Source organism: Podarcis gaigeae (genome assembly GCF_964106915.1).
Source record: "Podarcis gaigeae genome assembly, chromosome: 9".
Classification (NCBI taxonomy): Eukaryota; Metazoa; Chordata; class Lepidosauria; order Squamata; family Lacertidae; genus Podarcis; species Podarcis gaigeae.
This window is the reverse complement of record NC_139685.1, coordinates 23,680,521-23,703,904: the sequence shown is the minus strand read 5'-3', so window position 1 is coordinate 23,703,904 and position 23,384 is coordinate 23,680,521. Positions and strand designations below refer to the sequence as shown.

Sequence of the window (23,384 nt, the reverse complement as noted above, 5' to 3'; positions counted from 1 at the left end):
CTTTGTTGTAGTTAAGAATTGTTGATGAGAGGATGAGGGATTCCTCGACAACATCAGCATCCATTGACCAGCTGTTCCAGTCCACTGCACCGTGGATGTGCCAGAAGATATTTCAAGATCTAATTTAGCTGTCTCTGTATCATCACTTGAAATATAAGACCCGTTACCATCTCTTACATGTATGAAAAGAATGTTTTGGGTAACACAAATTATTGTTAAAATTCAAAAGGAATGTCTTGAAGATTACACATTGGGAAAGCAGGTAGACTTTCCTTAAGACGTACAGGACAACACCTAGTCCTTTTTAAAGGACTAGGTTAAAAGGGGGATTTTTGCATTGGCATTGATAGCTCAGGTGAGTGTAACCTATTTTCATATAACCTGAACCTGCTCTTATGGCAATTCTTGAATCTTTTAAGTTTTGCCTCTGGTTTCCACATACAATTTATCTTTAACCATGCAAATATATTCTCAACTTTTAGCAATTGATTTGGGGAGCCTTGTAGGCTAGAATGATTGGACTATATTTTGAATCCTACCTTCAGCTGGGTTAGTCATACTTTTAAATTTAAACTAACCTCAGTTAGATAGGTTGGATAAGTTTTAGGAAAGGTTTTGTTTGATGCTAATATAATAGTACCCCCCTCCCCACTTTATACATGACTCACCTACTTCTAGCTAGGCTACAATTTCTCTTAAATCATACAGGGGAAGCAGAAGACAAACTCCATCCTCAATTTATGTGCATGTAAAACATGATCGGAGCAAAGTTTAGTGAGACTATAAATGTGTGATTGTTTACTATTCAGTTATTCAACCTTATTAGGAGTGTTTGATATTAATATTCCTTGAGACTGCTAGGCTTCAAAAGCTTAACCTAAATTTTGTGCCTTTAAGAGGCTCCATTTTAACTATATGAATCTTTTCTCAGTTTGATTTAGCATCCTTAAATTGCTGCATTCCTCATCATTACCCTGATGATGTACATATAAGATGTATATTATCATGTAGAACATACTAAAATTAATTACTGTGATGACTACACTCTGGATTATGAAGCCAAGTGGGCTTGCAGAGACCCTTTTTATTTTAAATGAAACTAACAGTTGTTTAGGCTTTTGTAGGATTTGTCAGACATTTCTGAAGCCAAGAAAACTGAAGTTTCATAATACGTTTTTTATCAGTGCCTTTGCATGCACGGTATCTCAGATGAAATTATATACATTTAATGGATCACATAAAATACATTGTGCTGTTTACATAAAATAGGTGGGAATATTTAATTCCAAGATGGTTTGTAGAAGTTGGTAATATTATGAGCAAAGGAAATTATACGTAACTCACAAGGGTGCATTTGTGAAACAAATTGCCACTTTAAAATCAGTTGGGTAGTCAGATTTTTAAATTATTATAGACACAGTAGGATGCATATCTGGCTCCGTGACTTACCCTACAGCTGCAGTTGCACCAAGTAAAAATATTTTTTCAAAAGCAGGAGGACCATTAGAGCCCAGTTCCTGAGTGAATCACTGTTAATGTTTTTCTGAAACATTAAGAACGTTATTTCTTATTCTTCAGGCAACAAAGAAGACTTGGAGGATTACTTCAAAATTATTCACCCATGTAAATAAGGTTCTATTAAAGTGAAATGGTATGATGTCTCTGACATCATTGCCATTATAACTGGAAGGCCGCCCCCCCCCCCCGCAACCCCTATCTACATTTGAATCCAAATGAGTCGTTACAGGTTCAATCACCAGAAGTGCCAGAATATGACCCTGGGATATTTGAGATCATTGTGATCTGCATTACATAGTTTACACAGTATGTGCAGACGTGTTTTGCAGCCAATAGTTTCTATAGCATAATGTTGTATTTACTTAGTATTCAGTGTTGAAAGTGGTCATGAGAATCACAGGGACCGAATGGAAAAGACTGGTACTTTCATTGCTTCATCATAATGCACATTGTGATGTGTATTCTGGTTATGCAGGGCTGCCTTTGATACTTTACCAGCATTCATTAAAATTGTATAAAATGAAGGGGAAAGCTGAAATTCAGTTTTCGTGGGACACATTTATTACAGATAAAATCTATCTTATAGTATTTTTCAGTAAAATTCAGACTATCAGAGCATGTTTTAAATAAGGCTCACATTGCTGCATCATGTAAAGGAAGATTGATGACTGTGTCTGATTCCAGTATTTAAACATACCTCCTGGGAAAGTGGGGTTCATGCAAAAGATTGAGCCAGCCTATGATGGGTGTAAATGCATTATCATGATGCACTTTTTCCAGCTAATTCAGATGTCACACATAATTATTAAGGTAGGAATGGCTGTTTTATATCCTGACCGTATTTTCTTGAATGTAAATATCAGTGCTATCTGTGAACGGTGGGGCTTCACAATAAAAGCGTGTGGGATTAGGGAGTGAGCAAATAGCAGAAGTGGGTGTCATAGGTAGTAAGTGGTGATGTAGGTATGGCTACTGCAGAATTTTAGAGGAGCTCTATGACTTCCTGTTTCTGGAAATGCAAATTTCAAATTCCTTCATAAATTATAGTACGGGAGAAAGGAATCTTTTCTCACTCCACCTCCACCTGCATGGCTAAAACACTGATTAATTGAAAACTAGGACTCTCACTTTAAAGACATTTTGGTCAATTGTGTGGGTTTTGACTGACTGGTCAATTTAATCTGCTGATTAAATTTGCATAAACTTTTACACAGGTAAAAACAATAATTTTGAAGGAAGAAATATACTTTTGTTTTTAGATGAACTATTCCCTCCAATGTATAATGGAAGGGAAATGCCTCCTAAGAAGCTACATGCTGTCTTAAGTTTGTAGAAGTAATTATGTTTTCAAATGTCTGTTTTTAAAGCTGTTGCCCTATTTAGCAGAGGACACATTTTTAGGTGATTAGAATGTTGGAGTGCTTTGATTACATGATCAATCATTGCAGCCCTATTAAAACAGTTAGGTTATGTGACAAGGATTCAAAATACTGCTTTTAAATGCTTTCATAGTTCAGATTCCATTACAGCACATAGGGAGTAACACGTCACTATATGAAACAAAATATTAATACACCCATTAGGAACTACTTGGTCAGCCTATGTATTGAATTCTTTCCTTCAGAATTAATAGTTCTTATTTAATGTGTAAAACAGTATGTATTTTGCATATGCCACTATTATATGGAATGCAAAGTACTAGTAGATATGCTTCTAGTACGTACAAATATATATATGCCTACAGAGCTAGTAGTACTATGATTGTGCTATACAGTGCTTTTACACAATTGCTGGCTTATCCCATCTGCCCCTTTTTCAGGTGAAGATGTTTTTTCAGCCCCAAATGCATTTACATTTTAATAACCCCCCTGTATGTGCTGGACACAAAAAATTCTAATCTTTCCAGAGCATGAGTGATAGTTGTTTAGCAGGTGATCTGTCACCTCACCTGTTAATGTCAGCTCTAGGAGCACTGGGAGTACTTGTACAAACTTTAAAAAAAACAACAACACAGACTGATCTGTAAAGTAAAGCCATGTCCTGTGCATCCAGAGCACAAAGGAAAGGGAGCTGAGAGACGACACAGGGAGTACTTGACTCTAGCTTACAATAAATTTTGTGAGTGTGCTTTTTCACCTTTATGAAGCTGGCAAAGGAGGGACAGTGTGACCCATCCATGTTCAGTTAGCAAATATTATTTATTTTTGCAGGCTTGTAACTTTCATGTTATTTCACAAAGGTAAAGGTAAATGGGACTAATTAAGAGTGTGCACTGCCTAATCCTTTGCTAGCTTCCATCTTTACATTTTGAACACCAAACAATTTTGAGCTAGCTTGTCAAGATAATGTTTACATCTTCTCCCCACCTCAAACCTCATCTAACCTAATCCTTTATGGACTAAAAGGTTTGGCAGAACTGCAAAACTCACACAGGTCATCCAAGACAACAGACAATACAAAATGTACAAGTTGAGAGTAAAGCTAAATAATGCTATAGATTACTGTGTTTTGGTTTTTTTCAAATTGGTGACAAGGTACTAATTTTGAAAATACGGCTTTTAAAAAGTCCTATATAATTAAAGCTAAAATTCTGACCTAAGGCCAGAAATGTTTTTTACTGCTTTAATAGAGGATGCACTGTTACAATGGCTTTTAAGATGGAGAGTTCTGGGTTCAGTTACTTGTTTTCATAGATTACAATCTGCATTATCCCCAGCCAACATTGCCAATGGTTAGGGGTGATGGAGGTGTGGTCCAGTGAATATCTGAAGGGGTACAGCTCTCCCATACCTGCCAAAGAAGAAACTTCATGTGAATTGCGGATATGTTGAACTAGTTAGGAAACAATTTGTGGCTAGAATTTGTTCCTACTCCTTCTCAGTGTTTTCACCAGTGCCAAGTCCACTGCTTCAGAGACTTACTGTTATTTAATGCACCAGAAACTGTAACGATTGGGACTCCTTCAATTCGCAACATAGGAAAACTATTTAAAATCTTGAGAGAAGGATTTTGTTCTGGTGTTAAACTAAAGAAAGAGCTGTAACATTGCAAAAAACAAAAACACCCTTTTCTTCCCCAAACCTACAAGCCAGATGCAGTTAAAGAATGGCACCTGTCACTGAAGACACTATACACAGCTCACAACCTATTCTGTATTGAAGGGGGGAAACATTTGGGTGTGAAAGCTCCTTGTCAGTACTATACATCTCAACATTCCAAAAACAGCACTTGTATAACTTGGTTACCCAGTTGAATTAAAGTGGGCCATGATGGAACCCAGAAAATATCTGTATATTGCCCCACAGAAGTTAACTCCAGTGATTCACTGGTTACTCTATAGTTAAATTACTTTAAATGACTATCAGGTGAATGTTTGTTTATAAAATGGCCAGGTGAAAAAAAACATTGTACAGTGTGACTGTTACAAATTAGCCTTTTGGACTACTCAGGGTACTGCGATTGGACAAACTTTACTTCACCTCTGAAAGGAATCAGTTTTTGAGGACACAGATGACATTACTCTGTAGGTATGCTCTGCTGGTGATTTGTTTGCTCCTCTTCCTGCTTTACTTCTTCAGTGATGCTGTCAAGACTTTTGAAGCAGAATGAGGAGTCCTAGCTTCCAAAATGCTCTGCTCCTGAACTGCTTTTAACTGGGTCGTCCCTGTAATGAAAACACATTCCCAATGCTTGCCTGAGTACATGTTTGCTACGAAGCAACAGTGTACATATAACTACCGGTCTTGCAAAGAAGAGCTTCTTGCATTGCTTTTGTTTGTACTCTGTAAAGCAGTATTATGTATTTTTGTATCATATCTTGCTGCTGGGGAAAATAAGAATAAAAGAGACAAATGACAAGAATTCTGCCTTTGAATTTGAGAACTGGAAAGGGCCATGTGCAACAACGCAAGCAGTGGCACTGAAAATGTTTTACTAACATGGCTAGCACGCAAAACATGCACCATTCACAGCTGGTGCAAGTTTTATCAACTGTTACCAAATACGATTTTTCCCACTGCCCAACAGAGCCTTTGGTTAGCCTACTGCTGGCATTTGGTCACCAAATGGGTATCCCACAAGGGAATGCAGGCCTTGACCTCAAGCAGGTTGCCCACAACTACAACAAAACTAAGTAAGCATATCAGTGAAGCCTTTAGAACCAAATCTATCAAGTGGTCCCTCCACACCCAGAGCAAGACGTGGAATAGTGGTTGTGGCAGTAAGACTTACCTGTAGTTCATGGTGGGGATCAGGATCTGGCCCACCTACTCAGCCATCTTGGCTGGGGATCACAGAGTCACCGTTCCTAAAGTAAGATTAGTGTATCTGGTGGAGGGGCATCTAGAACATACTATCTCCTACACCAAATATCAGATTATGTTTTGAATAGCAGACTGGACTGGGGACAACAAAACAGTGGAATTAAATTATTGCCGCAGGTAATAAATCCAAAGGGATTAATTGGGCACAATGATATACCAGTAAAAGCTTTCAAAACAAAACAAAACTACAAGTCTGCAGATATGTAAGAAAACACTTTTGAAGCCTTTATTTACAAAAGCTTTTAAAAACAAATACCCTCTTATGCAAATGTCTGTTATTGTTCTTTAAAAAGGACCACCCACAGTTACATCACTGTAACTTCTTGAGGAGAGAGAGGAAAACAGGTTAAAGTACATGGTAAACAAATCAATTTAGGATTTACTCTTGCTGATTTTCAGTGTGGGCGAGACACACGAAATGCTGCCACAGGCACTCCATCATTTCAGGTTAGGGTTTAGCTATTCAATACCAATTGAAGTCCTCCTGCACAACTGCTTTGAATGAGCATGCTCTGCATGGTTAAGAAAGTACTTTGTGGTCCTTTAATAAAACAATGTATTTATAAAATATATTGCTTAGACTCAAAAAAATAAACTAGCCTTACAAGCCTCCGGTAGCTTTATTAGGTACAAATAGATTTTGTTGTTTTACAACAAATACCTTTTGTATCAGCTACCAAAAGGGCACACCTATCTTCCTTTTATTTAGCTCATTATCGAGTTGGCTTCAAATCTTTGGATCTCGTCCTCATACGGACTTGTGTTCATCTATTCAAGTAGAAAATAAATACGGTTTTAAAATAGAAAGTATTTGTAGGAAATAGCTTCCTGTAACAGGAATAAGGAACTGGATCCACAATGTGAACTGTTAAATCTTACTGCAATCTCCATCATTTCAATTATTCTGCTCAAAAGCAAAATAGGACACAGTTGTCCCCGAAGGCAGTACAGCTTGTTTCCAGATACAGGAGGAAAATTTGACAAGGAACCTCTCCGAAACACACCCTATTGAATTGAACAGAGCACAAATTAGACACCAGGCAAGAGCTTCTCAATTCAGTGGAGTACACCCAGGAGAGATCCTGATGGCATCATCTAGTTATTCTGATCACACAGCAGTGCGAAACTGGCAAGCTGATCGTAAGCCGGTGTGTACAGGGCACACCTGGAAGACTGGACACCAGTTTAGATATGAGCAGCTGCTAGGATTTCAGTAGTTCTGAACAAGATTATGCAGTGAATATGAGCTTTTCTAATGAATTTGCAACTTTGTGTGTTCAACCAAGAGGATTAACATTTTGTCTGGGCCAGGGGAGGGGACAGAACCAGAACTTCAGAAAAAACAGAGGATGTGACTGAGAGAGTCAGTCTTCTAAAGTGCAAATGTGATGGTCCACAACCTTGAATAGCTAAAACTCCTGTACACCAGAAGGGATAAAGAAATGTGGAAATTGGTTACAATCAGTGCTAGTTCAGTTTGGGGAAAGGGGTGAGGGAGATAATAAACCAATACTAAGACCAATTAAAGTTTACCAGAAATTTCATTATCATTTTAGCTTTCTTCTACCCGCCACGCTGCTCCTACATGTGCTTATGTACAGATGGGCAAAGTACAAGGCCACATTTAACCCAGAAATGCCTACACCTTAAGGTCAAAAAACTGGGATAGGAACAGTCAGGTTTAGTACATACAAAGGCATAAAAGAAAGTGTGCCAAGGGGAAGAGAAGGCCTTATTGTCCCAAGGGATTCAACCAGAGATAAAACCTATGTACAAGCACGTGGAGCTCAGAAAAAGCAGCTTCCCATTTCATGTCATGATTGCTTGTTGGCTTCTTCTTCATATGCATTTCCTGTCCCATTCTGTACATATGAGGAACCAGAACCGAGACCGTACAAGTGACCACAGTACTTTGCATCATCAATGTGATCTTCGAAGAACATCTGGAGACAATTCAAAACCACAAGTCAGTGAGAAAGCTAAGGAGGAGAAAGCTAAGTGGCAGGGTCTATCTTGTCACAAAAGGACATTCCAGACTAATCTGCTCAGAACAAACTGTGGCCCCACACACTGTTCTTCCATTTTTATGCATTCAATCAATCCATGAGAGGGCATACTGCTTGCCCACATCACATTTATTGGGAAAGGCTATGCTATGGACAATAGCAGAACACCTCCTTTGCAGGTAGAACATCCCTGGTTCAATCCCTGACATCTTGAGGTATGAGTGAAAAGACTTCTACCTGAAACCCTAGTGAGCCACTGGCAGGAACCAGCTGGCAGTAAATCACACTGTGTAAGTTGGAGTTAACTCTTTATTAGCAAGAACACAATTTGCACAGACTTGGTGCTCATCCCCAGTAGGCCTTGCCCATGGATCAGTTACCAAGACAAAGTTCCCACCTCCTCACAGCTGCCCACGTTCCCCTTTTTCCAAGCAATCTGAGACCGCATCTGTGAGCAGCCAACCTCTCCTCTGCCCTTTGCATGCCACTTCTGGTTCTGGGAGAGGTGGGAGGGAAGCTTGTTGCAGAAAGAGGAGACACCCATGACCCTTCATCAGCCAGAATCATCTCTGCCTCTTGACCTCCCTCTTCTCCTGCTTGACCTCTCACCTCTGATTCTGGACTTCTCTCTGCCACAGACTCTCCCACTTTGCTAAGCCCAGTTACCTCTTCAGCTTCGGGCACCCCTTCTTCCCAGTCTTGACCACTCATTGTTGTCCCGCCATCACTCCCCGGGCTCTGAGCCTTGTTCCCCAGCTGGTTCCTCCTACCATCCCTAGTCAGTCCAAGCAGCCACTATCAGTGTTGACAGTACTGAGCTAGATTGACCAATGGTCTGACTCAATATATGGCTGATTCCTTTGGTATGTGTGAGGCAGGTGAAGCTGGGACCTGCTGCCTTTTGGTCAAAGCCACACACAAACTGGCATTGAGGATAGACTGCAGAGAGTAAGCTGCCACTTAGCCACTGCTTCTGCCAGAGAGAGGAACTACCTTGCACTCTGAGAAGCCTATTTCCAGGGTTAGCTTCACTAGGCCCAACCCCAGTGGCAAGTTAAATAACAGTTATTCATCCAAAGGCCTCATAACCAACCAAACCCCCAACCACCTACCTCTCTCATTTTGAAGAAGGCCATGCCAGTTAGTAGAGAATCGGATCCTGCTTGATGCTGCGGTCCTATCCTCTCCAGCTCCAACTGCTCAGCAACTTCTTGCAATCCACCCTGAAAGAGAAGATGGCAGCACAATCAGAAGTTTGTAAGTTATGACCTCAGGTAATAAAACAGGTGAGGAATTGGTTTCCACCCCATTTGTTTATGTAACTGTTTCTGAAGCAAGGAGTGTACAGTGATCACACAACCAAAAAGCCATGCTTTTTCTTGGAATCGTGATTTTAGCTAAAGATACAATTTCACTGAAGCCTTCGCAAATGAGGAAAGGAATGGCTTTCAGCACTCCTATTTGTTTACGCTTCTATTGTTGCTTTAAACCCACTGGAAATAAAACTGAAAAGACAAATCTTGGAAGTGCTACATGACCCATGTCAGAAGCATGTATAATTACGAGTTTTCTCCCCCACTGTTACAACCATGTGCAGGAGGGAGTGTTGTACCCACAAACTTGCTAAATGACAATACTGAACCACAACCAATTGGAGGGGTCAGATGAGTCTGTATAATGCAGACATTGTGCCTGAGCAGAGGTTTCTAGTGATCTGCCTAGGTATGAGACCAGCAGTTTTTAGGATGGAAGGGCAACAGATAGGGGCTTTAATAGAACCACTACTTTGGTTTAGGAAAATTAGGATACTACAAGGTCATGGATTCAATCCCCATAGGGCCAGCTGCAGTTTCCTACAATGCAGAGGGTTGGAATACATGATCCTCAGTGTTCCAATTCTATGATTCTATGACCTATACAATTTGGGGGGGGGGGGAATATTGCCGGAATGCATGTTTTACTCCCAAAATCCCTACAATTTGCACTCAGATAATTTAATTTTTTTCATATTCAACTACCCAAAACATTGGAGAATCAAGGAAAAGACTCTTCAGAAATTAAGATTATGAACTTCAAAGAGTCTAGAATCACTATAATTGCTTTACTATAGGATCCATAAACAGGAACCTTTTAATAAAACAAATGCATCAAGGAATCCAGTTAAGTTAAATCCTCCCCCATCCACCATATTCCAAATGATACCATGCAAATTTAGAATATGTAGTGCATTCTTCAAGCTATACTGGCTTGAGGGACTACTCATTACGTACATAATTAATAAATGTGATGCTGATGATGTTGATAATGACGATAATAATAAAAGATCCAATGTACTCAGTCAAACACTTTTAACAAAAAAATTGCAACTCCAAACTATATTATTTTGACCCTTTGTCCAAAGACGCCAGGGCAGTATACAACATAATCTACAAAGAATAAAAATAATTGTATATTATTACTCTGTATAATAATAAAAACATCATCATAATAGTCCCCACACGCATTTAACAGGCCATATACTATTTAATGGCTGAAGGCCTGAGTAAAGATGAATGTTTTTGCCTGGTGCCTATAGACATGTAATGATAGCACCAGGCAAGCCTCTCTGGGGAGAGCATTCCACAGACAGGGAGCCACCACAGAAAAGGCCCGTTCTCACGTCGTCACCCTCTGAACCTCTCAGGGAGGAGGGACATAGAGAAGGGACTTGGATGACAAGCACAGGGTCCAGGTTGGTGTACATACGATCTAATGCAAGGATAAGGAACCTCCAGAGTTGTTGGACAACAATCCTATAATCCCTGGTCATTTGCTACACTGGCTGGGGCTGATGATAGCTAGGTGTAACGGTAGCAATTTATAGACAACACCGTAAAGGTAGAAGACAAGACAAAAGCTGACTTGTGACATTCTTCATCCATAAAAAGCTTTACTCCTAAAAATGCTGTTTAATCTCTGTTAAAAAGGCACTGGGGAATTTACCTTGAGATTTTTGCAACTCTTCATAAGGTACTTCACATCATAAATGACAGGGAAAAATAATCTCAGAATCTCAAAGAAGTCCAGCTCTTCCTCAGGTAAATTGGAATTCGTCAAGATCTTGATCAAATAACCAAAGTCATAGCCACTGCAAAGCAATTAGGAACAGAAACAAAACAAAAACACCGAATTTTAGTCAGGTTGTCATTCCAGAGATTCTTCTCTTTAAAAGAAAAACTGCAAAGCCCAGGCATATGTATTCTCTTCAAGACGCTAAATTCATTATTATTATTATTATTATTATTATTATTATTATTAAGAAGAAGAAAGGCAGAAGAAAGGCAAAGCCGGAAGCCCTTGTGCCAATGGAACTACTTTGCTGGATACTGGCCAATGTAACCATCTGCAAGAGATAGTTAATCTATAGCATACCAAATGAGTCTGTACTATAATCTTCCTTAAGAGGTTATTTTAAAAGAAAATGCATTAAATGTATATTTCACAGTGGTGATATTGTGGATGTGCTGACAGCCAATAAGCAATATACATATGAAGAGAATTCTTAAGAAACCTTTAAGAAATATCGCTTTTATATCTATCTACTGAGCAACTAAATCTACTGCTGCTCCCTGTTTATAGGACAGAGTATGAAATGACAATTTAAACCTACGTTCTGCTATATTTTACCAAGACCTTTTGTTTAAGAGTGATAGTCAAGTCAAAATAGACCCAATGAAATCAAAGAACTTTAGCTACTTAAATCTGTTGGTTTCAATGGGTCTACTTTAAATATGACAAACACCAGATAGCACCCTAAATTATTAACTATGTTACATTACAAATTAAACAACCTTAGGTCTGCATCAGAGCTTTCCAAACTTTTCATGTTTGGTGACACACTTTTTAGATGTGCATCATCTAATTCAGTAATTCAGTTTTATTTGCAAACTGGAGGTTAAACTAACCCCTTTCCAGCCCCAGGAGGAGTGTGGGGAGCATTCACACAACACAACTACACACTGCAGCCGACACACTAACGTGTTGCAACAGAGAGTTTTGAAAGCTCTGGTTTACATCAATAGTCAATAATATTTTGCGAGGCAAAGCCTGTAGGTTTATATTCTAAATATTTTCACTATAGTTTGAAAAAATATGCATTGAAGTATTATCCAGTGCTCCAAAAATTCAGATTCAGCTCTTCCATCTGATACAGAATTTCTTATTGTTACATTCCAGGTTTTCCTAAGCTTCTGCCCTTTTGTAAAATTTTAATATTGCTTATTGAATGCCTTGCATTGTTCCTCCCATTATTTTCACAGCTAAGCCACCAATTTCCTAGGTTTCTAAGCACACCTTTAAATCAGTAGTCCTTCAACCTTTTTTAGGCCCCAGGGCCCATTTTTAACTCAATATCCATTTGGGGGATCCATTTCTTAATCTTTTACCATATATATACATGGTGGTAGACCTCCTATTACAACCCACACATTGAAGGCCAGTGTCTTAGGCCCAACCCAATTCATGTTTATGCGTTAATTAAGTCCCACTACTTTAAAATGGGACTTACTCCCAAGTATGCACAAGATTACAGTCCATGGCTGCAACCTAAACACACCAGTACACCCCACTGAATGCAATGGGAGCCACTGTTAGTAAACTTACCTACAGAGTTAATGTTACTAACATCTCCTGTGATTTCTCTGATGGTATTTAATGCATCCTTCCAACCATTTTATATGATATTACACTGTTAGCACATGCATGTCAATCCAGCATCAATGGTTTGACAAAACCAACAACTGACAGAAATGCAACTATATATTCTCTTAGTTTTTGCATAATACACTAAAATTAAGACCTTGGAAAGTTTTCTTAATTGCAAAAATAATCAAGGCAGTCCTTTTTACATAAATATGACTAATAAATATTCATCTGTGAGTCATAGTGTTTTTTTTGCCTTCTACTGCCATAGGATTACAAATTGAGAAATTTTGTGTGTCTCCATATTCAATAAAAAGTTGTTGAAAACTAGCTTGATTTTAATACATCTTGTACTTCTTTGGCAAAGGGTTAACTAGGTTCCTTATTTGCAGATACTGAAAGAAATCTAGTCAAATATTCTTGCATGTGATCACTTATGTATGCCCAAAAATTGATTATCACATGTAGATCATAAAATCTAATTAGATTTACATTTTTCCAAACAATAGAACTGCTGAGTATCCTTAGAATATCAAAATCTGAATGACTCAGAATAAAAGCTAGGGACATTACTGGAGCAATAGTCAGTAATGTTGCATGATAACAGATTTGTAAAGTGTAGGATTGCCAGCCCATCATTTTAAATTTTGTTTCATAAAGTGCATTCTTACATGAATTTAGGTAATACCACATGAGTTTAGGTAATATTACATTTTTATCAATGTAACTCTTTCAATCACTTTAGATCGCATGGCCTGCAGGGTTACAGAGAAATAAAACAGACAATTTAAAATATATTATGTTGCTGAGAAATCATTAATTCTAAATTAATAATTCTGACTTATTAAAAACCACTGCTAATATTTTCACAGCCACCCTATCTTGGTCTGATATGGAGTGTTCACATTGTCATTGTACTCAAGCATTTACAATACAGAACTCTGATTCATCAAGGAAAACTGGATACAAGATTACTAGAAATTCAATGTGATGCCTTGGGGGGGGGGGCATATCTGAAGCCTGCTCGCTATGCTTGAGGAAACATTCTTCACTGCCCGCTTGTAATATTTGACCATTGCTGCCTTAAAACACAATTTCTATAAATTAATCCTCATTCACAGAAGACTTTCTACTAACAGAATTTTTCATGTAACATTTCAGCAGCTAAAGCAAAAGTTAAAACTGTTGGGCAGCAATTCAAACTGATCAGATTTTTAATGGGACAGAAATTGGAACAGCCAACTTACATAGCTGGATACAACTCTTGAAATTATCTACACTTATTTCATTACCAGCACAATAGTTGAATTCCAAATATTTCTAACCTATCCCTATCAACTGCTCAACCTGATAATATAATTTATTACACCAGATTTTTAAAAGCTATGTCTACTTACACAAAGCAGAACTGAAACATAGCTAATGGCCTCTTGTCTAAATGAACTTTTTATTCTGCCATTGGAGGTATTAAAAACAAGTTCTTAAACACCTTGGCCACAAGGTACAGTACCTATCTCAGGAGCTGAAAGCCCTTTTCATTTTAAAATGGTTGTGCCACTCAAGCATGCTGAAATGCAGTAAGAGATGAATGAGCACCATAGATTATGTCCATAGCTGGTCTTGAACAAGATGCCCTTTTTCAAATAAGATACCTCTGTTAGCAACTTTTCCCAGAAAACTCATCAGTATGCATACAGCCCAGAACTAAAACTCAGTAAGGAACTTCCCACACAACCGCTCGACAGGAGAGAGGTATTCTTTCAAAACAGTTAACAACACACAGTGTGGAATAAGCCGGCAAACAAATGTTCCTAATTGCTTTCAGCCTACTTTGTGTGGCAGCAGTGAGCCCAGCAGTGGAGAAACAAATTCCCCAGGTGATGAGACTGGCTCAAATCATTAGTGTGCTTACACAGGTATCTAGACTGCAATCCAAACCCTTCAAAAGTTTATTTTGACCACTTGATTTAACTGATCCTTCAGGGGTGGGAAGAAGCCAAAAGACTAGTTTATTGGCACCAGATAAGAAAATAATCCATGCAGCAACCAAATTAAAAAGTTTAATTTTTTTCCAATATTTGGCATTACAGTTAAAATAGAAGGGTTGTATTTTCCCTACCAGTATTATCATATGGGTCTTCAGAGCTGCACTGAATTTGGATTTTCCAACGATGTTAATCAACTAATTCCAGTTTTCATTTACCTGCTAAGCGTACACAAAGGGTAGAGATATGTGGCTGTTCCTTCCTCTGACCTGGGAAACTGTCAAAGCAAAATAGAAAAATACAGTGCTCCCTCTCTACAAGGCTGACACTTTAGTGCCTCATTATAAGATACAAATTATTAGTTTCCAACTGGAGCCAAAGCGTAGAGATTTAACTTAAAAGCAGGAAAGCCTTTACGACAAAATCACGTTGCCATATCCACACCTCATCCAACCCTGACTTTCCAATCGCAATTAATGGGGGCAGTTACTTGGTATTACAGTTTCAGGAAAAAGTTAAAGAACATTAGTTATATATTAGTTATATTAGTTAATGCTGCATTTACCTATGAAATGAAAGCCACTTGACTCCTTCACAAAGCACGACACCTGACGTCATAAGAAGTTCAGCAAAGTACTGAGTCTCAATTCCTTCATCCTCATGTTTTTTGAACTGGATTCCAGATGTTGTTAATAGCTCTATTGAATCTTGGGCATACATGTCTTCTCTAGGAGAAACACGATGGGGAAAGATTCACACTTGAAATAAAGAAATCTTGAGATAAACAGTTTAAACCAAAATCTAGGAGAAACTGCACATTAAATCATGAAAACGGATGAACATCAATAAAGGATCACAGCATTATTAAGGTTTACAGCTTCATCTTACAACTGTGTTCAAACATCAAGGTAAACTATAGTTAATGAACATGAAGTTAATGAACTATGAACACGACACCCTCTGGCTTTCTTTTAACATTCTGGGCTAACCAGACTATTAACTCCAAACAAACCACAACATGATGTCAAGGTTGGTTCTTAGCTTCCTGATCATGGTTTGAGCAAAACAAGCCATGATCTCTAGTTCAGGCATAACACGCAGCCAAGGATCATGACTCGTTGCTCCTGCTTGCCCTGAGGGAGGAACAAAGTGGGAGCGATCTTGCATTTATTGTAAGCCAGTAACTATGGTTTGCCCTGACGTGAAGAGGGCCTCTGCTTGTCCAATGAGAAGTAAATCCCTCTGAGTTCTATAGGACTTACTCCCAAGTAAGTGTGTGCATGACTGTAACCTAAATTCATGATTTCTAACTGAAGACTCTGCAAATTATGGGAAAATCCTTCTTCATACAGCACTCTCATTAACTTCAGGGATATTCATTTGTTTTTTAAAAAATGTAATCTCTAAGCATTCACATAAAAGCCAGAGAAAATGCAGTTGTATATCCTAAATAAAACTGAGCAATGTACCGTATTTTTCGCTCTATAGGACGCACCGGATGATAGGACGCACCTAGTTTGGGGGGGAGGAAACAAGAAGAAAAAAATTCTGAATCCCAGAAGCCAGAACAGCAAGAGGGATCTGGCTTCTGGGATAGCCTCTTGCTATTCTGGCTTCGGGGACAGCCTGTGAAGCCTCCGCAGGGCAGCAGGGTGAAGGCACCCCGCTGCCCTGCGGAGGCTTTGCACAGCCATCCCCAAGCTAGAACAGCGAGACGGAGCACTGAGTAGTGCTCCGTCTCCCTGTTCTGGCTTTGGGCTTAGCCGCACAGCCTGCATTCGCTCCATAAGATGCACACACATTTTCCCTTACTTTTTAGAAGGGGAAAAGTGCGTCCTATAGAACGAAAAATACGGTATGTAACAAAAATGGAAAAATTAAGAGGCAGACTCCAGGAAAGCTTGGGTAAATATTAAAGAGGCTTTTAAAGGTCATCACTGTCCTGTCTCACAAATCAGAGCATTCCTGAGGGTGAGTGCTATCACTGAGAAGGCCCATTGCTGCATTGCCACCAAGTCACAATCTGCTGCTCATGGGACAACTGCACCATCTTCTTAGAAGATATTAAAGATCAGCTTGATCTACTGGCATCACAAAGCTCTGTTTGCTTCCTAGGGACTATGTACCACGAAATCCATGAAAAGTGTAAACCCAACTTTGGACTGAGGTTTGTATCTTATGGCTCACAGTTTACATCACTGGTGTATCACAAAAGCTTTCTTATCACTTTGAGAGACCCGAGAAGTCAAGCCATCTGTTCAGCCCCAGCTTGAAAGAGCGCTAGCTGATTATGTTTGCTTAAAGACTAAGGCTGTGATTCTATGCACACAATGAACTCAGGGGAATGTAATTCCAAGTAAATATGCACTGCCCTGGACTAGTCAGCTGCAGTGAGAAGCATACTAACTTGGAGGCAAATCCCAGTGCCACCAATGGGACAGACTTCCAAGAAAACATGCTTCGAGTTGGAATGCAAGGCTACCCTCCTAAATACATTGCCCATTTACACTATAATCAATCATCTCCATAGCGCTGCTCAATAAACAAGGTTAAGTGAATTCAAAAGCAAGTCTAGAGTTCCCTTAAACTCCCAAGTGGTGCATACAAGATTTTGCAAAGAAAGAAAACCCCTTCAATTTACTGGATACAGGTTTGCAAACTAGCATACATTTTTCTTATAAAAGAACTGCTGCAATTTGGCAAAATGATAGGAACATTTGCTTACAATTAAATAAGTCACCAAGCCCAATTCTAGGCTCTGCACAGCTTTTAGGGGCAAAACTATCACACACACACAAGGGAACACCTGCCCCCTTGATTATAGGACTTTTCATCAGCTCTGCTGCTTCAGTAGAGGAGCCACCACACAGGTTTTGGGGAAGAATACTCACCCACCCCACTATTTGTGCTCAAGCTAAAATTTATTCCTAGGCTGGCTAAGAATACATCAAACTGGCTTCTCCTTGCATTTAAAAGGTAATAGGACTGAGCCTTCAAACTGTGTCCTGACTGCCTTGGACAGGATAGTATGTCTGGATTAACCACTTTAAGCTAAATTCTGTTAATATCACTGGGTTGTTTCTGGAGAAGCACAAGCTTTAAAGGGGATTATACCACCTTTGCCTTCCCATTGAAATGCCATTCCTGAGGATCCAGTTAAATGAGATTTAAAAGCCTGAACAAAATTACAGGTATAAATATACACATACGCAGCCAAGGGTTGCAACTTACGTTAAATTAAATTTAAAATTAAATTGCCATGTTGAAGTTCCTGGAGGGTATTCGCCTTGTTCATTCATGAAAGTCAACCCTAATTGAATTATCTTTAGTAAGTCCACGTTACAGCGGAGCAGTTGATACTGATAGTCTGCATTACTTCTGAATTCTCCAATAGGCCGTGCAACTACACCTGGAAACTCTGTGTCCTGAAAAATTAAAGCACAAAGACCAAAGGCAAAATATAAAAAGCTACTAAAGCTCACAAAAATTTTTTAAATGCTTCAGAAAGCCCTGAATGCTTTCCTGAGAACAAGCATCAGGTGTGGGAACACACACTCGTTTGCAGTTAATCCCAGTCCCTTGGGTACCAGGCAAACATTGTGGCCAGTTTGGATTATGGACTGGTGCATTTGTTTGTCATAATTTTAGTATAACACTCAAATGTTGTAGTTGCAACATTAGACTTGTCAACACAGGCAGGATGGTACTTAAACATGCCATTCCATATTACGTCCCACCCATGCCTCTTTTCCTTGCATGTTGGATTGACACAAGTTGTTAGGGCATGTCATTTTAGGGGCCAAACTTAATTTTTGCACATTTCTTCAGTGAAGTAAATAATAATAATAATAATAATAATGATAATGATAATAATAATAACTGCAAGTGCTTTGCAATCATAGGTATAAAAGGTAAAGGGACCCCTGACCATTAGGTCCAGTCATGACCAACTCTGGGGTTGCGAAACTCATCTCGCTCTTTAGGCTGTGGGATCCGGCGTACAGCTTCTGGGTCATGTGGCCAGCATGACTAAACCCCTTCTGGCAAACCAGAGCAGCACACAGAAACACCGTTTAGCTTCCCGCCAGAGCGGTACCTATTTATCTACTTGCACTTTGACGTGCTTTTGAACGGCTAGGTTGGCAGGAGCAGGGACCGAGCAACGGGAGCTCACCCCGTCGCGGGGATTCGAACTGCCGACCTTCCGATCGGCAAGCCCTAGGCTCTGTGGTTTAACCCACAGCGCCACCCGTGTCCAATCATAGGTCTAGGGTGGTATATAAATTCAATCAATCAATCAATCAATAAAATCAATTTAGCCAAGATATCATTTGAATTTCCAAGTCGTGTTTCAACTTTTCAGCAACCCTCATTTTTGGAATATGAAAATTGAAAAATTCAACATGCCCTAACAAGGTGCAACATTTGGGATAGGGAAGCCTGTGGCCTCCCAGATGTTACTGAACTCCCATAACTTCAGACCACCAGGCATGCTGGTCAGCCAGAGCTGATGGGGGCTGAATTCCATTATCATCTGGCAGGCCACAGATTCCCCATCCCTGCCTTACGTTGTGCTGATTTACTGAAGCAAACACACTGTTCTGAATTACTGCACTGGTGCAAGGACTCCCATACAATCTGCTCCTAGCCATTATTTGCAATAAACAAGACTATTAAGATACAGAATGATTTTTTCATGAATATAGAGCAAATTGAAATATATAAAATGGTCATTCATAGAAATATATAGCCAACCTTGGTTTTTTACACTGGTGTAGAAACAGCACAATAGGAAAGTCATTAGTTTGTACACAAAAAACATTGTTTCTTTTGTAAATATCAGCTTGCCAAAATTACTGGTTCAAAAAGAACTGAGGTGGGTATAAACACATGAGAAAAATAAATTAAGAAAACAGTGTACTTTATTGCTAATGAGAATATTCATTTTCTCTGAGTCTGTCTGTTAGCTCTTCAGCAAGTGTTTAGATATCTCAATTCTGCTCGGTTGAATAAGCCAGCTTCATAACCTATGTTCTGAAACTGGCCTATAAGGAAAACTTGCTAGTTTATTTTAAACCAGAAACCCTGGTTCAAATTTAACACTAAGCCAGGAATCAGTGAAAGTGAACTAAATCTGCTCATGTCCTCTTCACCGCCATGTGAAAGGAATACCAGTAGTTTTCGGAGAGCTAAGCAATGGTTTAGTATTGCAAGCCCAATTTTCTGTTGATAGAGTCATCTTCCATAAATGTCTGTTCCTCCTTTAAAACCATCTAAGTCAGTGACCATCACTTTACTTTGTGACAGTAAATTTCACAATTATGGATTGTGTGAAGAAGTTATAAATCTACTGCCAATATATTTCCCTGCATGACCCTGAGCTCTGATGTTCTGAGAACATGAAAAACTTCAGTCTGTGAAAAGAAGAACATGTTCCCAAACCATGTAACCATATCATCCATCCCTTTCACATGATCTCTTGATTTTAAATGGTATCCGTAAAACACAATACCCAGCCAGAACAACCAGCAAAAACACTGTAAAGATAACATAAGCATTGTTCCTTACTTGGGAATAAGTTTCAGATTATATGGGGTTTGATTCCAACTAAATATCTGAGATTGTAGTCTTCTGTTATTCTTGAATATCTAAATTATCTTCTCTACATTTTCCCCTTCCAAATAATTTTCAAGGACTAGTTCCAGCCCAAACAAAGAAGGTCACAAATATCCCAACATCATACCATGGCAACATAGTTAAACTTCCGTATAACTTGACGAATTTTCTTCATCTCTTCATCCAGGTTGCAAGCCCAAACTTCACAAATTCTTTGGCTGTGATCTACTGTAGCTGCTGGCATAGTTGGGAGGTTTCAGATACCAGACATCAAAAAGGTATATTTGACAAAGAGTCCGTTTCATAAAACAGGTTTTGGTTATATATCTAAAGAAATTTAAAAAGAGAGTGAGTTATTCCAAATTCACAAGTAGAACAAAATACATCTATTTCAAAATCATGAAAAATGAATCTGGTAATCACATATTTCATTTATTAAAAAAGATGGTGAATGTACTGGTCTTGTTCACAGGAGCAAAATCAGATATGTTTATGCTAACTCTTCCCCATAGATACACTGATTAACAAATCATCAGAAGGCAAAGAGGTGTCTCAGGTAGAAACAATTGGCTGTTAGATAAATGTCAATGCAATACTGCAAAAAACTATATGTTTAGCTATCAATGAGTGATTTATTTCAATGGGACTTGCTTCCAAATATGCTTAGGATGGCATCCTTTAACAACTGACATTTAATTTACAATACCTATTTGTTCTACTCAACTTTAAATGTCTCCGTTAAGACAAGCTCATGTAACTAGTTAAGATGGATAGCAACAAAGAAGACTGCTGCTTATACATGCACCGACACAAAATAAAATGGGACTGTGTCAGTGGGTCAAGAGGTGAGCAGGTTAACAAGAGTTTCATGTCCTGCTGCCAAAAAAGCAAGCTCACTTCCTGGGTGTGACAAAAGGAAAATAATAGGAACAACAGCTAGATAAAGTATACCTTCTTCTGGCACAAATTTCTGCAACCCACAGTACACATGGAGGGTGAAACAAACATAAAAGAGAGAGATGCACTGGAACTTTTCAAAATTTATAAATATGCAGAAGCTACAGAACCTAGAACAGATGTTTATTACAAAAAACACCAGAAAGATTCCAGGCACCCTGTTACTTGGGAAATGGAACATTTTTAACTAGCACCTAGGAACGTGAAGTATTGCTCAGCATAATTCAAGGTTGGCTCCCTGGAATCCAAAATATTCTTCGAGTCAAAACAATAAAGCAATGCGGCGAGAGCTGAGCATGATGCAGGTTTTCAATTGTATTTACAGCATGTAGCAAGATAAAATATTCCAAAACAATCAGAATGCAAAGGTCACACTTATCATAGGGAAGCTGTATTTCCAAGTCCTGGCTTTTAGCCTAGTCACAGAACCATAGAGAGTGTAAGGTAGCTTCCTATATAATCCACACATGCTACCTTCCAGTGCATTAAAAAAAATTCAGAGTGTACATTTGCTGGCACTAGATCACCACTACAAGTGTTATTTTTGAAGTATTCATGGAGAGTTAAAAGCAAAAAAATGACTATAGCAGCAGATGTCCATGACTAGTTTCCCATAAGCTAACAACCAACACACCTCTAGTACATCCAAAGCTTACACAGACATGATGTTTCTGAATGACAGAATTGACCTGATGCATAAATGAAGATATTTTTAAAAAGTAAAATATCTATTGCGGCGTGTGCTTTTAAGGGCCAAGAATGCACTTTTGTCAGATCTATAGATGGGGCAGTAACCATTGGTGCAAAGCTTTACACTTGTGCAATGAAACTTCCTTCCCCAAGTGCCCCTAAATCTGTTCATGGGGGAATGGGTTTTCCTCATACACCTAGTGCATCTTTCTTGATAGTAAAATTTCCTTACCACCCACCAGTGCTCAATGGAAGGAGGATTCAGCTTGTGCCGTAGAACCCCCTACCGCCCACCTAGAATCCTGAAACACCAGGTAGGGACCAGGCTGACAACCCCTGCTCTAGAGGGATGTTGCATGCAAGGAGAGGGAGAAATTCTGCTGCACAAGCGGAATTCCTTACTCTAGTGCCCTGAGTTAGTGGTATTCAACGAAGGTGGTATCCAACCACGTTTTACTTCAAGTAGTCCCACTAAAACGAATGGAGCTTACATTAGTTTCAGTCGGTCTACCCTACGTAAAAACTTGGCGGAATACCAACCACAGCCATTTAAATGGGTCGGTATACTGATCACTTTCCTCAACTACTTCAACACACACTGACACCTGCGCGACCACAAATTATTATTATTACTATTTATTGAATTTATATACCTGGAGGTCTCAGGGTGGTTCACAGAGCAATATCAAAATATACAAACCACAAAATATATAACCAAAATAAAAACAACAACCCAATAACAACCCCTCCCTGCCAATTGAGTCTACAGAGAGAATGTAAGCAGCAACGATTCAAGAGACAACGGGCGGGCAAGCAACCTATCCCTTTTTGTAAATACTCCTTTTGGCACTGTCTTTAGAAAAAATGGAAAAGTGGGTAGGTGGGTGGAGAGAGAGAGCGCGCATGGAAGGACGGGAAGGCGAAACTAAAAGCGCGACCCCGGCCATGCACACGGGGCAGGCAGTTGCTCGCCCATCTGGCCAGGCGCGGAGGGCCGTCGCTGCAGGCCACACTGGCTGTCGGCGTGGGGCTGGCATTCCCCTCAGGCTTTTCAAGCGCGAAAGGCCGAGGCGACCAAGTGGGGTTCATTTTTTTTATGCCGCCCTGAGGTGTGCGGGCGAAGGGCGGTATACACATTTAACTGATAGCAATGAATAAGAATAAACGAAGAAGCGGGCGCGTGGAAACCTCCTGCCCACCCTCCGCGCGAGGCCCATCCCAGGGAGCAGCAGCCCCCGGCCCTCTCCCACTCCCAACTTTCCCTCAGGAGCGGCTCCAGCCCTGCTTGCTCCCTTCCCAACGCCCGGAAACGCCGCCGCCGCCACTTACCGGAAGAGAGGACGGCTCCTCACGCGGAGCGGAGGGAGCGGGAGGCGGGCCTAGCTGGGACCCGGCGGCGGAGGCAGCCCCAGCGCGACGACGTGCGGGGAAAGCTGCCGCTACTGCTGCCCCCCGGCCGCCCAGCGCACAAAGCCATTACGTCATCGCCGCGCGCCGCGCCGCTTCACCTTTCAACTCTCGGCGCGCCGGCTTTCGGCCTGCCCTCCCTCTTCGCCGAAGGCGGGGGAGGAGGAGGAGAGTGGGGGGGCGGGGAGACTTCGGCTCTCAGC

At 39.9% G+C, this 23,384-nt stretch overlaps 2 protein-coding genes across 3 annotated transcripts in view; one reads left to right on the top strand and one right to left on the bottom strand.

Annotated features, from left to right (window-relative positions):
- The window catches only part of ZDHHC2 (zDHHC palmitoyltransferase 2), a 30,295-nt gene extending 24,916 nt beyond the window's left edge, over positions 1-5,379 (top strand). Inside the window, exon 13 of the mRNA XM_083755891.1 lies at positions 12-5,379. The gene's annotated coding sequence lies outside the window, so the exon portion shown is untranslated. The remainder of the gene's footprint in view (positions 1-11) is intronic.
- CNOT7 (CCR4-NOT transcription complex subunit 7) lies at positions 3,520-23,380 on the bottom strand. Of its 2 annotated transcripts, none has more exons than XM_083756013.1 (7): positions 23,104-23,380; positions 20,255-20,454; positions 17,743-17,936; positions 15,077-15,238; positions 10,829-10,973; positions 8,959-9,069; positions 3,520-7,783 (listed from the first exon to the last, which is right to left on the bottom strand). In XM_083756013.1, exons 2-7 carry the CDS (start codon positions 20,369-20,371, stop codon positions 7,655-7,657), a joined length of 858 nt encoding a protein of 285 aa, XP_083612139.1. In that variant the 5' UTR covers positions 20,372-20,454; positions 23,104-23,380; the 3' UTR covers positions 3,520-7,654. The 2 variants fall into 2 exon arrangements, with proteins under 2 accessions (XP_083612139.1, XP_083612140.1); XM_083756014.1 differs by having other exon boundaries at positions 20,080-20,454; positions 23,104-23,336.
- Positions 23,381-23,384: the final 4 nt, after the last annotated feature.